Here is a 16,938-nt window from a genome sequence, read left to right on the forward strand (position 1 = left end):
TCTTACCCCCCCAAATAACATTTAGTTTGGACAGTTTTCTCATCTGAAATAAGTCTATTCAACTATCGACTCTATAGTGTGAACATATTTGTATACACCACAAAAAGAGTACATACACATAGAGTAACAAGTGTCCACCATAGGGCCCTGCCCCACAGGACAATAAACGAGGATCCAAAAAAAAAGACGAAGGTGCACTGGAGCAGAGGATGGTTTTCATTCATATTAGTGTGTAGTTCTACAACCTCATATTGCTGTCATTTGATACATGTTCACAAGTTGTTGATCGGCGATCCTCTTTCTTACTGTTGTAATTTTTTTTTGCACTCTAGCTATAACCTATCTCATTTTCATATGCTCTGTTCTATCGTTGTCCACTAGAATGTCCACCAAAGTTCTACAGAAAGGCAGATGACATACTTGAATAACCATACAGGCAAAGAACAGGTAATAATGTTGACAAATCATGAGGCAGGTAAGCCAGCAGTTACCTCACTGGTGAGGACAATGGCGGGCAGAGCAAGAAGGCAATGACTACATTTGTCCTAATTGTGTGGGACTCTGGGTGGTTTCCAGCATCAATGCGCCAGGAGGGAACTTGTAGTTTTTTCCACTTGATCCTGGACTAATATTACTTATTTTTTAATGTCATACTGCTAATCCTTTATATACCATAAGCTCTGCAACCAACTGTCTCTGTTTTGCATCTCCTCCATCTGTGTTGTTATCAATAGGTTTATGTGCCTCACTTATATCCTCATTCTCCTCTGCACCTGTATGTGCCGCAGAAAATATACTACCTGCTCTTGCTCTGTCAACATCAATAACCAAATTATGAATAATGATGGCAATTGTAATCCATCAACAAGCCTTGATATGATCTCTATTGCAGTTGATAGTGACTCAAAGGCCACACAGGCACTGGAATGTCCTTTGTTTCTGGATGAAGTGACACAGGCTATTTATGGATAGGAATAGTGTAGTGGTAGTCCATGATGTAAAGATTAGAGGAAGTATTGCCAATCTGTTTTGTACTTGCTTGGGATTATACAGAAGGGACACTGAAACACTCAGTGTGACTCTAAGGGAGATCTCCATCAGATTATGCATCATCTTACTGGAGAATCACTTACCAGTTATGGTCTAAGATCAGCTTTGTCCACAGGATATAATAACATGAGGTGCAAGGTGAACCTTACGTAGAGATGTTGCTGTGGGAAGGAATAAGTGGCAGATTGGGGTTTGGAGGTTGTAGATGAGAAGTAGATGAAGTCTAAGGCTATGTATGGACAGTGTAATATAATATTCGATATTCAACATTCGCTGTCATGTGACAATATCACATTCATCCGGATGATCCCAGATTCCTCATCTACTAGTTCCTATCATGATCATCAGCCTCAATGGGGGACACAGGGGGGAAATATATGGGTAAATCTACTCGAAAGGTTATTACGTTGCATCATCCCACTCGAAAAGTTATTGCATCGAATCATACCACCACTATGTCTATCAGCATGGCTCTGTATCATCTACTCGTTCCCTCAGATCACAGGGACCTATCCACAACAAAGATACACTATCAAGATCAGATAGAACTCGTAAAGCTCCTGTGCATTGGACACACGATGAAGAAGCAAGATTCCTCCAGTACCTCCTCACACATAAGGCCCAGGCTGGGGACACCATGAGCTTCAAAAAGTCGACCTTTCGAGGAGCTGCTGACGATATTGGTCAAGTGTTTCCTAATCAGCGTGGAGGGGAAAAGACTGCAAATGTCTGCAAGACAAAGTGGACCAACATAAGCACAATCACCATCATCCATTGCCAGCCGCAGCTTACTGTAACTATGTCTTGATAGCTAAAGGCTTCTTACAACACCATTATCAACATCAAGAAAACATTAGGCTTTTCATGGAGTAATGAGCTTGGAGCAGGAATTATGGACGCACATGGGGACATTTAGGAGAAATATGTCAAGGTAAGTCAGCGCACCCATTTTTAACTAAACTGTCATTAAATTACCTGCAATACTACAACAGTCCCACTGTGAAACCATTCAAGACTAAGGGATTCTCGCACTTCGACACAATCAACCAGATCATGCCCCATGGGCCAAGCACTGCAAAAGGGATGCCCCCTCCACTGTATCTCCAACTCCCGCTGCAAATAATACCATGAATTTAATGCAGCTCACATCTGCTACTGATGAGATCAACATACATCAAGCATCTCCACTGGCCCAGGCATCCATGAAGCCTCCATCCTTGGGCTCACACTCCCAGCCACCTGCCAGTGGGCAGATTGTATCATCCACTTTTTCCTCTACTATGGGCAACTCGGGGCTGACAAGTGTCAGCCGGGCTAAGCGCAAATTTAGCGCACTGCCAAATGAAGGAGAATGGCAATCACAGAAGCAGTCCTACAGTCTGTAATTCAATGAGTATGATACTGCCTAGTCTTACATTGGTGCCGGTACTGCAAGTCCAAGCTGAGGTCGTTCTTCTAAGTAATCTGCCCACATGGCAGCCGCAAAGCACACAGGGCCAATGGTAAGCGTGCCTGGATATCCATGCCATACTCTGGAGGGAGTTATAAGATGCACCATTGGCATTTGACCACCCCAAATATGTGTTCGATTACGTTGCGCAGTGAAGCATGGTGAAGGTTGAAAAGTTCTTTAGCATTCTGTGGGCTTGAATACATGTCAAATGCAAGATAACAAATGAAAGAAAAAACTGATGTGAGAGATGCCTGACACCATTCTTTGAGGTGGTAGCGCACACCCCAATATGGAACCAATAATGAGTCACAGGTGCATCTGCAAGCAGGTATCTTCCTCCTGGTATCCGCTGGTCATGTTGGCGTGCATCATTCCAAAGCGCTGCATCAACAGATGAGCCATCACAGCCACAAAGTGAATAAATGAACAAAGAATCAAAATCACATATAAAAAGGCAATTCTGAGAAATATAACCCTTCCGGTTACGCATAAAGGCCTGATCAGCGAGTGTTGTAAATGCGCAGATGTGTGTACCATCGACTGTGCCAATACATTTGTCAAAAAAATGAAAGCGGGGGTCATTTTGTATCGACAAAGGGATGGGGGAATTAGTCGTCAGAAATTTAACTTGGGAGGAGTAGAAAGGGTCGTTTGAGAAGAACATCAGCATGTGCTTGAAGTATCTACATATATAATAAAAATTAGTATATACTAATGGGCTCAGAGTTTTGGAGAGGAAGACTTTACCTTGAGATTGTATTAGAAGAGCGTTGGAAATGCTCACTGATATGGCGGGTTGAGAGACCAGTCACCTCTGCGATGTCATGGGCCCGATATGTTTGCTTTGTTGGTGCGAAATCATGTCAAATACGCCATTCAATGTATGCGATTCAGGGAGAGGGCCAACAAAATCAATCCCAACCATTTCCCAAGGACGTGTTGGGACTTCGAGAGGCTCGAGAAGGCCGTATGGACGTCATTGGCCTGGACCATGTCATTCTTCCTTCCCATCAGGTTCTGAGTGTTCTCATCGGGAGTATCCGGCAATGCCTCCGAGATTGCCTGGTTCTTTGGGTCCACCTGGGCAATGACATCTAAAGTCATGTGACTTTGTGGGCATTTGTTTGTTTTAGAATCTGTCTGCTTCTTCTTCTTCTGTCTGTCGTCATTCACTAACCCACCCTCCAGTGACTCTGCTGGGGCCGGGCCCAGTTTCAGAGTTACTTTCCTGATCTTAGGTGCAGGTGCGTCCTCAAATTGATTGGTTAACTGATGGCTCCTTTGACAGTGTCACTGCCAGGCACAGCAGCCATGTCTGGCGCTACCACCACTTCTGACTGCACGGTCTCTTTGCCACCACACCGGCCATTGTTTATGCTGTTCTCACTTATGTGTTGTCAAGCAATGCGTGCGGACCATTGCACCAAGGAACAAAGGAGTTCTGGTGTACACTGGCGCCATGACAAAGTGTAAGAGTAACAAATTAGGTATGTCATCCTCTTCCACACTAACATATTCACTCACTGACCTTACAGTACCCTTAGGTTCATTGCTATACATTCTCGACAGCGCATCGGCCAGTACGTTGTCCGCTCCAGGAAGGTATGTGATTTCAAAATTGAACTCACTAAGCGCTCCTAACCAGCGTGTCTGTCTAGGCAAGAGCTTGGACTGGGTGGATATCAGGGTGCCAGTTATGGCCCTGGGAAGGTCGATGGCTTTCTGTCGAACGTTACAGTGAGTCTCAACGCAAGCTTTCACGAGATCGAACACTCGCTGATCAGTTGGATTCCAGGACCATTTAGTGGTATGCGCAGCCACTTTGGATAGGTGCTGCATATCCACCCACACCCCTTCGCATCCTGCGGCCAGGTATCCAACAGAACCGATAAACTGCATCAAGAGTTCTTTAGAGGTGGGTGTTTTCCAGTTAACGACTTTGTCAACCTTATGTGGGTCTAATCGGATTCCAGCGTTGTTGATGATGTGACTAATATGCAGAGCTCTTTCTTGAAGAGTTGCATTAAGGTAAAACTGGTGCTTGTGCAAAGTGTCTATAACAATCTTAACATGTTTGACATGATCTTCCGCAGTGTCAGAATATATCATGATATTGTCAAGATATGTGTCCAGAATGGTTTCAATATCGGGCAATGGAGACGTGAGTTTCTGAGTGTTCTTATTTTGCTGACGAGTGTCTAACATGGTGCGTAACTTTAGTGACCCATCCTTTGTAGTTTTCTTCATCATGATCATGTTAAGATGGGAGTGAAGTGGGCCGCTTCTAGAGGCTACTGAGAGACCAGAAGAGATCAGACTAGAGTCCAGAGTAAGTTGCCTATCTATTGAATGCTATAGTGAAGTTGTACAGTACCTAGAGTCCAGAGTAAGTTGCCAAAGAGGCAGTAAGCACTGGACTCTGGGATATGGGCGACGTATGGTAAACAAATGTAAACAGACAAGCCACAATCAAAGGGTAAGTAATAACTCGACCTAGGGACGTCCTAGGGAGATCAGGAAGTCATGGAAATAGGTAGCAAAGTGTAAGGAATGATACCATAAATGAAATGGCAAGGTTAGATACATAAAAGACATAGAAATGTGTACTGTAGAGGTGAATAATCATATAACTAACAGAAGCTCCTTGTATTCTGGACTTGTTTTGAAGGAGTTTAACTGTGCTGCTCAGCTGCACAGAATACCCGTAGAGGTGTTGAGCAGACGAAGGGGGGCATTGCTGAGTTTAATTCAAACTGCTCTTCGAATAGTGTCTTCTGCTTCCAATGGACAGACATAGTGTTGACGCAGATCTGCAGAACAAGATGGGCATTTCGAGATGAGGTAGTAATGTTCCATGGCTTACCTCCCGTCTTGGGTCTGATTCTATACTTCAAATATAGTTTAGCGGCTGTATGTCTCCCATTCTCAGTGGTTACATATGTAGGTTACAGTTGTTGTTATTAAGCGTCAGAACCCAAACCACTTCGGGATTCTCCGGCAGACTTGCATCACTCACTACATAAGTTTCGAAACCTTATTTTGTTGTTACAGTGAAGTAGAATGTTATTTAGATTTAAGTTGATGTGTGATATTTTATCTATCTATTTTACTTGAGAAGAGTGGAATGAACTGATATACTGATCCACACAGTGTATTTTTCCACATTGTTGGAGCCAAGTACTGGGTATGTTAATTGTCCAAGCTGTCCACTCACTCCTGACTGACTGTGGGAACAAAGTGGAATTGACTACAAATAGGCCCCGTCACAGAGAATGACTTTCTGTCTCCTTTCCTACCATCTTGAAGATGGTGAAGACGTTCGTCTCTACCGAAGCAGAAGTCAACATGGGGTCAGAAGAGGAAATAGACTATTTTGATGAAGGTGAGTCCTTGCATGGTGTAATAACCTGTGTGTCATTTTTACCTGTACAGATGACAAGGCCTTTGTAGTGTCTGACGAGGCTTGTGACAATGATCTCGATCGGACTTCTGGCAATCATTGGGCATCGGCATCGTCGGACCCTCTGAAAGATGTGGCAGCATGGCGCATCCTGAAGGAATTCCTCGATACTGATATGAGTTTTGGCGAAATGCAGGTGAGACTTGTGGCGCACCTGGGTTCGTGATATCATGAAGAGGACTGGGCAAAGCAAAGAATTTATTGTTATCAGGCGAGACCGACAACAACTTGTCCTGGTCTAATGTTTGCAAGGTAATTGAATGTCATATGATGCTACCAGCAGAATTCGGAGGACGTTCGAGTTAATTGAACCTTCAGCCTGGATGGGCTTGGCAAGACACGGTGGATAGCCTCTATGACAGATGCATTACCAATGACACCACGTCGTCATGAGTCCTTGCACTGACACCATCATCAACATCGCCATCAATTCCCTCGACAAGCGAGCTTGCACATCGCATCATCATGCAGTTTATTCGTGACGAGATTGGCTCTTTCCATGCATATGACCTTCTGGAGGTTGAATTCTCAGATGATCCAACGTCATCGGCTCACTGGGAATCTGTTTTGGACGCCATCGTGGAGGCTGAGACTCCTGAGGAAAAACAACAGGTCTTTACCAAGCTAACATCGACACCATCAGCAGCCTCAGATCTGCCTCCTCAAAGAGTTGGAGCCGTTGAAGAGCTGACATCAATTAAGCAAGATGTCGTAACGTCAACGCCTGACCTCCCCACATGGGTTGTAATGGTACCCCGTAAGTTAGTATCTCCGATAAATGTGTTGTGTCTCACTGCGAATTTCATGTCTTTCTTAGCCATGGAAGATTTCAAGGTCTACACACATTCTACCCTTCCAGGCCGTCTGTGTGTCAAGGTGGAGAACACCTATGTTATCAGGAACGCTTGGCCTTCCTCCCATGTCAACTGCTTTTTCGACATTGTCTTTCTCCCTCTGGAAGATCAGTCCTCCGTCAAACATAGCATGTCAATCCCTGGCTGGTATCACCCCATACGTGGGCCGTATAGATTTGACGTGGGCCTCGCACACTCTTATAGCAAGCAAGCTGATGCTCTCAGAGTGTTATTTCCGTTTAGAGCCCACGCAGAACGAGGTATTGGGAAGGACCCCCACGTGCCATGCCTTCACAATTCTCCCAATAGTGTTTTAACCTCTGCGGGTCGAGGGAAGACCTACATGCATGGCCTTCTGGCGCTTGACCTGCGCAGAACCGCAGTTGTGGAGATCCCACTTCCCATCCCAGAGAGCATTAGACTCCATAAGGAGTCAGGATGCAACCCCGCATTTGTGCAATGTACATTGCATGCACATGCTGCCCAACACTGGATAGAAGGTGATTTAGTGAGAGTTAGAGCGGGGGAAACAGTCGGATGCACAGCTAAGATTGACTGTGTTGACATGAGCACCTATTCAGTATCAGTGCACATGCAGGAATCAGTGCATGTGGAGAATCTTCCTCTTCAACCTCTAATGTTCTCCCTATCTGATCTGGAGAGGAAATTCCGCGTGGGGGATAACTATAGTAGCACCACAACTCAAGGGGAAAACGGGAATGGTTGTCCAAGTTGACGACAACACTGTTGTTGTACTTGACCAGTCTTCTGAATCAGAAGTAAGTTGTCCGATGAAAGGGGACCAGGTTGTTGTAACTGAGGGCATTTATGCCTGTGAATTCGGAGAAATCAATGAGGTTGATCCCATGATGCAGACAGTTGCATTCTTCTCGTTTTCACAACAGAAGACCATAACGGTGTCGATAAGCTCAACAGCTTTCACCCCTAATCCCGCCCGCCACCCTTCAATATACTCATGAGCATGGATACAATGTTGTAGCCAGTGATGTTGTTCAAGTGGTCAGAGGTGCTCTCTGCATCGGGCACGGTACTGCAGGTTGATTTGGGTGAGAAAACATTGACATTCAAAGACACGCTCCACACCGAGGTTAGTCTCTGTCAATCTCATTCATGCATGCAGTTCAATGTTATGATTATAGTTCTGCCTATATTGCTTATGTTGCGAGAATCGGCGGGTGCGGGGATCATGAGCTGATGCAGCACCTTGTTGGTAAGGAGGTCTTTATAATACAAGGTGCTATGAAATCCTACTGAGGTACCTTGCAATCGCTCTCCTGGGAGTGATTTATTTACATCATAGTCTTGATATTTCTGAAGTTCGTCTCATAAGACTTCATTGATGCCCTGATAGCCCACTTTAGTTCCTGGATTTTGTACTCCTTCAAGAAGTCTGTGAGGGAGTGTGTGCATGGGGAAGGTCTCACATTCAGATTGAACCATGTCTTGATAGTGCTTGATTTTATCTGAGATGACATTGTTGTGAGTGGTGCAACTGGATTAGTAGCGTCCTGGACTTCAAACCGAGTAGGCCATGCGGTCTTGTACCTGCAGTCTTGTACTGTATTGATTTAACCACTCACAACAATTAGTGATTGCATTGTATCATTGTAATTGTAAATCAAGTAATCTCACCATCTATTAAAAGTGTTGTGTATGTTCGTTCTCCAGTCTCCATGGTAATGATTGGACAATTGACCAATTGTTGTATCATAAGGGCCTGATAGACAGATGGTTAGCTAACCTTACATTAATTGCAGATATAATGGACCTATTCAAGTCATAATCCCGATAGTCTCCTTTAGGCAAATCAATTAAAGACAGTCGTTCCTTCTGCCATTGGAGGTCTGCTTTTGATGTACAGGACAAAATGACTTAGGGTACATTTTCATTCTATGTCTTATTGTTATTTTATTCTAAATCGTCTCATGTAGGGTTGAAATTTGAGTTGCAGCATGACGCAAGTCTGTTAAGAACGTGCTCAAGGGTCGGATCTAAAGGGCTTGGCTTCAGCTCGTGCGCTGCGCCCCTTACCCAAGTGGAATTCCGGTGGACGTTCAGGAACGAGGGATAAGACTAATCCAGACAATGTCCGAACTAGAAAGGAAACAGCAGAGGACTACCAGAGGTAGAGGCGGAGGTGAGAAGTCTATAGGAGTCGATCCTAAGACTAACGGAGGACGACGAGAGGAGAAACTCAAGTCGGACAGAGGAGGGAATGAGCAGAGTCTAAGATAATATTCGAACTGAAGAAGTACAAAGATTCTACAGGGTTTATATACTACTGAGGACTTAACGGAGAATCAGTCAGTGCAGTCCGAAGCTATGTGAGGCTGTGGACGAAGTGTATAGAAAAGTCAAACACTAGTCTATCGGAAAATAGTAAATGAAGACAGAAATGAGAACATAGTAAAATAAAGGCGGAAATGAAATGAGGTATGGAAAATGAGTATAGACTAACTTGAGAAGGAACATACAAAGGGATAAGGCACGGAAGATAGACGCGGGTCGGATCTGGATGTCCGGATGTCCGGAGATGTTTGGATATAATGCAGGATATGACAGAAGACTACATACCGTGCCTGGGTCTGATCCGGGAACAGGAGTAGGTACGATCGTACATGGCTGCTCTGAATCACTACTTGAATAGGAAAAGCTTGAGCAACCTAAATTCTTGATGAGCTGGAATAAAGAGGCCAGATCCACACCAGGGGGTGCGTCAAAACATATGACTGACGAGATAGGTTTATTCTGAACACCTATCAAGGACTCCAAGAAAATCTTGAGCACTCTCACATTACGGTCACCAGCACCAAGGAGGTCGCAATGCAGGAACTGAGGGGGACAGGAAGATGTCGTTCAAGAGTACAGCAGAAGGGCTAGGCAGGTTTGGGCGTTGACCCGCAGCCATGTCTGCTCGATGGATAAGCCTACGGAATGAAATTATAGGGGCGCAGCAAGGTCCCTTGAGAGGCGGGACACTTGGACGATTGACTGCAGATCGACCACAGGCAGATATGCAAAGATCATCAAAACAAGTTCGTTTGGAAAAGGCCAATGTGAAATTATCAGGGGAACAATTACTTGTCCACTAAAGGATGCTGCAGGAGAGAACCCCCCTGTAAAAGACAGGTATGAATAAAGGAATGTAGAGCATTGGAGCTGGCCTACATGTAAAAGGACGTGATCTGTGCTGCTTTGATTATCTGCAGCTGTTAAGTGAGCCTATAAACGAAAATGAGGGATGTGAGAAAGACTAGTAAAAGGTTGCACTCACAGTAATGTCAGCAATCACATATGAGTGGCAGAGAGCACGTGTCCTAAAGTGGGAGCCGTGTGAGGTCACCTCACTTGCTTTGTATTTCAAACACACAGCAGAGACTCTTTGCTTCTTCTCGAAAGGCAGAGTGGAGGTATCAAGAAAATCGTCCGTGGCCTTCCGTTTTGAAATTACTGGGTCCAACAATGATTGGAGTTTTGCATGTGAAATGACATGCATGGGTAAAACAGAGTGCGTAAAAGTCTTCGTGGTATCCATTGTTGCAGGCGTGAGTGATGGGGCACAAGACAAATTATATGATGTATTTATCTCGCAGACATTCGCCCACTCGCAACCGAATGATAAGATAAGCATGCAAGAACAACTGAGCAGATGGATGCAGTATGTCATGAAGGTATGGCTAAGAAATATCAAGTCAAATGGTCAAACAATAATACCATAGGTTGACTCACCAGTCCAAGTTCTAGATTCAATGAGAAGTCAAACAATAAGCCATCCTAAATGATTTATCAGCGTGCCAAGTACAGAAAAATTGAATCACCAGCTTTGCTTGAAGAAGTCAAACGGATCCCGGGGACAAGCTCAAGTCTAAACTCCTATCCCAAGTAGCGCTCGAACCCTGATTCAGCCTCCACAACAGCGTTGTTGAGTGAACATACAAATAATCTCTTATGTTCGGCGCAGACCAACACCCTATGAGTGTATTAATGTGCCTACAACATTACTACTGAGTGCACTACGACTTAAACAACAATTGCAATTGCTATACATTAAGCTTGAAGCTTGAAGTATCTAAGTTTAGTCTAAACAACTCATGGAAAATTCGAAGGAAAACTCAGCTAAGTAGTGAATCAAATTCAGTCAAAACTCCAACAGAAATATCCGATACGCCATTGTAAAGATACCACTCAGCTGTTTCGGACACCTCTGGCGGAGTCTAATTCTCATATTCACTACTTAAGCTCCAAACCTTGGTCCTAAATTTTCCCTTTCACATCATCTCCGTATACTAACTATATACTCGCCCCCAATCAATACATTGTATACTTTGTTTATATATATGAATTCTTCAATAATCTCCTAACACTAGTTAATGTTGGAGATTTTTGTTATTTAGAGGTCTTGTGATTCCCATTAATGTTCTTTTGCAATCGATATTATTGTGCTCTGTCGTTATGACATTTTGCAAACCAAAAGCATAAGTACAAGCAGTTAGTCTGATACTGCAATACTCTGATCTGCGCCCAGCTGGTCAAATAATATAATCATGTCCTTATGATGTGACTGGTAAGCTCTCAATTGCTCGCTCAACAAGTTGGTCTGAATATGCCCAAAGCCGCTCACTTTCGGTATTATTGCCACTTCAAGCCACTTACAATTCACTGCAACTTTCCCCCTGAGCGCACTTATACTCCTTTTCCTTTAACACAACACAGACTCGGCGACACCGGACGTCCCACAAAACACATCATCGGCAGCTCAGTCACTCATTCCCACCTCTCTGCCAGTGAAAATTCCGAAACCCTGAGGAGACATTTCCCATATCAAGAGGGGAGGATATAATTTATCTGAGGCACTTGGCTGGCCTTCTTCGGATTATGAAGAAACTCATGTGTGTCCTTATGCATGTCACACTACAATCTGATTTACTAATATTCAAATGCAGACATTTGTGGTGCAACTCGCCCACGAACATCTTAACATTAGCAAGTCCTTGAGTTCACAAACAAAGGCCGGTTTGACTATTGTATATGCAGAAGTAGGTATCCGTCTTGTCGATAATTTTTGTCACTCATATTTATTAGGCAAAGAAACAGTATCATGTCCTTGATCGTCATGAGGATAATTGGGTTGTTGGTGATATGCTCCGTATCTTCTTGAAAAACAGTCATAGTCGTTAGGAGTAACAGTTGACACTATTGTACAGTACACGTTCTAGGGCTCAAATCTCATCAGTCTGGAACTGCCCTGTCATTGTGACAGGGTATTCTTTTCCTACATTAGAATGGCGCGCTGGAAGGTCTGTAAACTCACTAATCTTATAGATGGTCCCTGGAGCTGATACTTTTGTGCTTAATGTAGGACATCAGCCTGCGCGTCATTATGTTGAGTATAAGATAATTGACTGCGTCCAAAATTCATTGTGTCTTGTATTGCGACTTATGAAATCAATATGACAATTAGCAATGGCATTCCATTGTAATCATAAAGCAAGTACTCTCGCCCTCTATTCCAACCCATTAAGAATGTTGACGTACATTCTTCAGTCTCCATGGTAATGATTGGACAATTGACTAATTGTTTCACACTATGCAATCTGTTTGACTGTCAGGACGGTACATGGTTAAATACGGGCAACTATTCTGATATCCTAAAGTTGATCATGAATGTAAGTTTCAACTTTAGTTAGGACCTTGCCATGTCCACTGACACCAAGTTAGTTTTCTAGCAAATACAGTGATCCCACGGTCCTTTGTACAGGACCGCTCTATTGTACAATTCAATTTCCTCGATGAGTTCCTCATCAACTCCTTGTAAATCTTGTATCATCATGTTCAGAATATATCCTGCTATTTGATAATACCAAAAAATACAGTACTCAAATTTAGAAAATCATCAGAATCTGCAAAATATCACTCTGGAGCAATATGTTTGAATTTCTCGAGCATCAAAACCTCACCATTGCATATAGTTTCACCCCTTCCAATTCATCTGCAAACAATTAGAAGTAGTGGAGATGATTTTAGTTAAAGTTTCATTGGTGCAACACGTTGTGATCCATGAGTGATGGTCCAATTTTGTTAGCCAGACTAAGCATGGACACGAGGTGTCCTCAGTTTGACTCAGTCTCACTCAACATCTACTTTTCACTGCCAGTATTCAATATACCTTCAAATCACACATATAGTCTTCCAACATGGTTGGGAGGCCAAAATCATTGATGAAGAAGGCACAGGTCACACGTGAGGAGAAAGACAAAGTCATGGCTCATGCTGTGGCTAAGTACCAAGCTGAACTTGCAAAACTGAGCTCAGAGAAGAAACAAGGCCTTCGGAAAGTGTGCATGGATGTTCAGAAGGAGTACCTCAAGGAGACGGGACGAGTTATCAGTTTAAATCATAATACTTTGGCCAATCTTGCCAAGGGAGGAGTTCGGCTTAGTGAATTCAATAGCTCGACGAAAAGTTGGCTCACACTTGCAGAAACAGACAAAGTTCTCGAATATGTTGTGGAAATGGCTAGACCAGGCTTTCCCCTTAGCCACAAGCGGCTCAAGGAGCATGTTGATGAAGTATGTCAAGCTTGACTTGGAGATTCATTCCTGGAGTCTGGAGTGGGAAAAAACTGGACTCAGCGTTTCGTCGAGAAGCACTCTGACCATCTACGAGCTTACCGAGCACATTCACTTGATGGTGCTCGTGGCCGTGCTGTGAACCCAACAACTAACAAGGCATGGTTCGAAATGTTGAAGGATGTCCTGGAGAGTGGAGATGATGACAAACCTATGGCACCAGAGTGTATTTGGGGTGTTGACAAGACTGGAATTCAACCAGGAGGAGGGAGCTCACAAGAACGAGCACTTGGTGGAGCTGGAACACAGGTTCAATATCAGCAGCGAAATGGAAATCGTGAAAACATTACTGTTTTGGTCACAATCTGTGCAGATGGGAGTACAATTGCACCAGCAGTGATCTTCAAAGGAAAAGCATATCAATCAAAGTGGAACGAAAACAATCCACTCAAAGCATTGTGAGTCCAACTCATGTGTTGTCTCGTACCTTATATAACATTGTTCCTCATAGTATTGGTTATTCGAAGAAGGGCTGGACTGACGGCGAGATTGGTGCACTCTGGATCAAGCAATTTGATGAGCAGACACGCAACAAAGCTAATGGTCATACTCGCCTACTTCTTGTTGATGGGCATAATTCTCACTACACTCGTGCATTCCTGGAGTATGCTTGACAGCACCGAATTCACATCCTCTGCTATCCTGCACACAGTACCCACATCTATCAGGGCCTGGATGTTGCAGTGTTTGGTGTCCTTAAACAGTATTGGTCAGAAGAACGTGACAAATGGGAGCGCGAGAACGGAGAGAAAGTGACAAAGAGCAACTTCCTTGTGATCTATGGTGCTGCCCATGTTCGTGCACTCACACCAGAAACAATTAGATCTGCATTCCGAAAAACCGGTGTATGGCCTTTCAATCCTAAAGTTGTCACAGACGAAATGTTGGCTCCTGCTCGTGAATCATCTAAACAGGGACACTTCCCAATCACTCCCGCATCACCAGTTTGAGCCATTTTACAGTTGTTTAAAGACCTGCAACCAAGGGCAGACACTCGTAATTGTGGTATGGAACTTGGTACAATTGCTGAAGAAGATGGTAGTAGTAATGACGAGACAACTCCAGGTAATTCTCACTGTTCAAAGATCGGATCAATAACTTATCAATCAGCAGATGAGAACACTTACGATAACAATAATCCTTCTCAGATTGATGGTAGAACCATCCACAACATCTTCGCATGACTCGAAGAAACATCTGCACGATTCCTCATATCATCATCTCCCATCAAATCAAGTACAAGGTTGCCTACCATGCCACTAGCAATAATCTCACCTGTCAAACACGCACTGAAATCGAGGTTGCACTGCAACATGTCCTTGAAGTCAACAAGGGAGAAAAAGCTCGAAGAAGAAGTGAAAAATCTCACCAAGCAGGTCACAATGCTCAAAGAGCATGTAAGCGCCCTTCAAGCAACTGTAATCCTCCAGGGATGCTACTGTGATCGAGTTCATAATCATCTCGAGACGCAAGAGAAGAAAGGCTGTAGGGACAGTGACAATATTAAGTTAAACGGAGATGGTATGCCAAGGCTACTTACCAGTGACGAGGTCTTCAAGCAAGTCCTGCAATACCAGGAGCATCAGCAGGCCAAAGCAGCCGAGAAGGAAACAAGGAAAGCAGCACGGGAGGCACGAACACGCGAGATGGAGGTGTGGATGCAAGAGGATGAGGTGAGAAAAAGCCGAAACAAGGCCAAGACTGAGCAGTGGAAGGTTGCTGTCAAAGAGTGGGAGGCCGAGCGAGTGCTTGCAAAGCAAGAGAGACGAAAACTGCAGTGGAAGAAGCCTGTTCGTGGATCAATTGAGAAGCCTTGCCCTAAGCCAAAGAATCCAAGGAAAATTGGTGGAAATATTGACGAGGAGGATGGGCAAGATCAAGGAGAGTATATTGACATTCACGAAGGGTCGATTGGTGATGACAGCGAGTGCGAGGATGATGATGAATAGGACAAACAGTGAAATGTGACACTTGTGACATATTGTAACAGGGTTCGTCACACTGCTGTACAAACGAGTCAGGAATGGGAGAAAATGGCTTGCTCAACTGTGCGAAGTGCCGCCAACTGTACAGGGCTAAAAATGCTGTAAAAACTTGGTATAAGGCAGATCAAAACCTATTCTGTCAGAGGTACCAGACCATTTTCTCTATATTGAAGATTTTCTAATTTTACACTCATTTCTTCATTTTCCTGTCCAAAGGAGCAGTTGATCACTGTATGCTCTCACTTGCCACACACAGGCAGTCAATGCATTGGCTATGAGTATGCATGGAGCATTGCTCCTTACTGGAGGTGATCAGCCATATCCTTGGCTTAACTTGTACTAACTGTGGGGACAGGCAACAATAGTTGAATAGTTGTATGGAGTCTTGTGTCCAGTGAAATGATCCAATTTTTTTTTGCACCAGCAGCAGGTTATATCAGCGCCATTATTTGGGTGGATATTGACGACCGTGGGGAATCAGCCTTTGCATTTGAGGCTTTAGATGGCAACATCCAAATATATGAAAGATCTAATGATGTAAGTGCGATAGGGGTAGCATTTTGGCTCCTGCTGACAATATTCGCATAAGGTGTTATTTGAATTCCGAAGCACTACCATTGGCCACTGTTTGGAACTTGACACCAGATAGTAAGTTGCCTGCCTATCAATCCACCATTCATGATGTTAATTGTTTTGTCAGAAACTCTCACGTCCATCATCTCGCAGCCCAATAAGCAGCCGTTGTTAGTTATATGATCATTCACCTCTACAGTATGCATTTCTATGTCTTTTATGTATCTAACCTTGCCATTTCATTTATGGTATCATTCCTTACACTTTGCTACCTATTTCCATGACTTCCTGATCTCCCTAGGACGTCCCTAGGTCGAGTTATTACTTACCCTTTGATTGTGGCTTGTCTGTTTACATTTGTTTACCATATGTTGCCCATATCCCAGAGTCCGTGCTTCCTGCCTCTTTGGCAACTTACTCTGGACTCTAGGTACTGTACAACTTCACTACACCATTCAATAGATAGGCAACTTACTCTGGACTCTAGTCTGATCTCTCCTGGTCTCTCAGTAGCCTCTAGAAGCGGCCCACTTCATTCCCATCTCAACAGCCATATATTGCGTGCACCATACACTTTTACGACAATGGAGCTTCTCTCCTAGTGTCGTTTCTCGAAAGCGGTGAAATGTCAGTTTACCATCGTGTTCTTGTTGTTACTCTAACCTTTCTGCAGATTCTGTTATTCTATTGAGCCTTGGTATTTAAAGTGGCATAAGAAGGTCCAAGGTAGAATGTAAGTTGGGGTTTCATTCCATGTGTATATTATTGACGTGTACGCTTTAGCGGTAATACCACCCTCGAGGGCAATTTTCTCCTTGTGAGCAATCTCAAGGACAGAGTGGATAAATACGCTGTTCCTACACTCCAGCGCGTACAATCTTACAGCCATGTCATACAGCAGTTGAGGCGATCA

General features: G+C 43.9%; 6 protein-coding genes across 6 annotated transcripts; 4 read left to right on the plus strand and 2 right to left on the minus strand.

The window, feature by feature from the left end:
* Nucleotides 1-663: 663 nt before the first annotated feature.
* F5147DRAFT_529415 (uncharacterized protein) lies at nucleotides 664-861 on the minus strand (the record flags this gene model as incomplete). Its single annotated transcript, XM_041430055.1, has 1 exon — nucleotides 664-861. A coding segment is annotated over one exon (198 nt), but the record flags the coding sequence as incomplete, so codon positions are not given.
* Nucleotides 862-1,387: 526 nt separating this feature from the next.
* On the plus strand, nucleotides 1,388-2,181 carry F5147DRAFT_655499 (uncharacterized protein; the record flags this gene model as incomplete). The annotated part of the gene is made up of 4 exons (XM_041433983.1): nucleotides 1,388-1,431; nucleotides 1,549-1,843; nucleotides 1,908-1,981; nucleotides 2,043-2,181. 4 exons carry the CDS (start codon nucleotides 1,388-1,390, stop codon nucleotides 2,179-2,181), a joined length of 552 nt encoding a protein of 183 aa, XP_041289656.1.
* A 3,628-nt stretch (nucleotides 2,182-5,809) lies between these two features.
* Nucleotides 5,810-8,033, plus strand: F5147DRAFT_655500 (uncharacterized protein; the record flags this gene model as incomplete). Its single annotated transcript, XM_041433984.1, has 9 exons — nucleotides 5,810-5,885; nucleotides 5,936-6,099; nucleotides 6,435-6,720; nucleotides 6,781-7,278; nucleotides 7,399-7,456; nucleotides 7,479-7,596; nucleotides 7,624-7,734; nucleotides 7,818-7,925; nucleotides 7,959-8,033. 9 exons carry the CDS (start codon nucleotides 5,810-5,812, stop codon nucleotides 8,031-8,033), a joined length of 1,494 nt encoding a protein of 497 aa, XP_041289657.1.
* Nucleotides 8,034-9,915: 1,882 nt separating this feature from the next.
* Nucleotides 9,916-10,373, minus strand: F5147DRAFT_776919 (uncharacterized protein; the record flags this gene model as incomplete). The annotated part of the gene is made up of 3 exons (XM_041441913.1): nucleotides 9,916-9,954; nucleotides 10,007-10,060; nucleotides 10,113-10,373. 3 exons carry the CDS (start codon nucleotides 10,371-10,373, stop codon nucleotides 9,916-9,918), a joined length of 354 nt encoding a protein of 117 aa, XP_041289658.1.
* Nucleotides 10,374-11,643: 1,270 nt separating this feature from the next.
* F5147DRAFT_581995 (uncharacterized protein) lies at nucleotides 11,644-12,016 on the plus strand (the record flags this gene model as incomplete). Its single annotated transcript, XM_041431626.1, has 3 exons — nucleotides 11,644-11,727; nucleotides 11,782-11,874; nucleotides 11,921-12,016. Coding segments are annotated over 3 exons (273 nt in total), but the record flags the coding sequence as incomplete, so codon positions are not given.
* A 2,635-nt stretch (nucleotides 12,017-14,651) lies between these two features.
* On the plus strand, nucleotides 14,652-15,416 carry F5147DRAFT_581931 (uncharacterized protein; the record flags this gene model as incomplete). The annotated part of the gene is made up of 1 exon (XM_041431622.1): nucleotides 14,652-15,416. A coding segment is annotated over one exon (765 nt), but the record flags the coding sequence as incomplete, so codon positions are not given.
* Between the last annotated feature and the right edge of the window lie 1,522 nt (nucleotides 15,417-16,938).

Source organism: Suillus discolor (genome assembly GCF_016758755.1).
Source record: "Suillus discolor strain FC423 chromosome Unknown F5147scaffold_53, whole genome shotgun sequence".
Classification (NCBI taxonomy): Eukaryota; Fungi; Basidiomycota; class Agaricomycetes; order Boletales; family Suillaceae; genus Suillus; species Suillus discolor.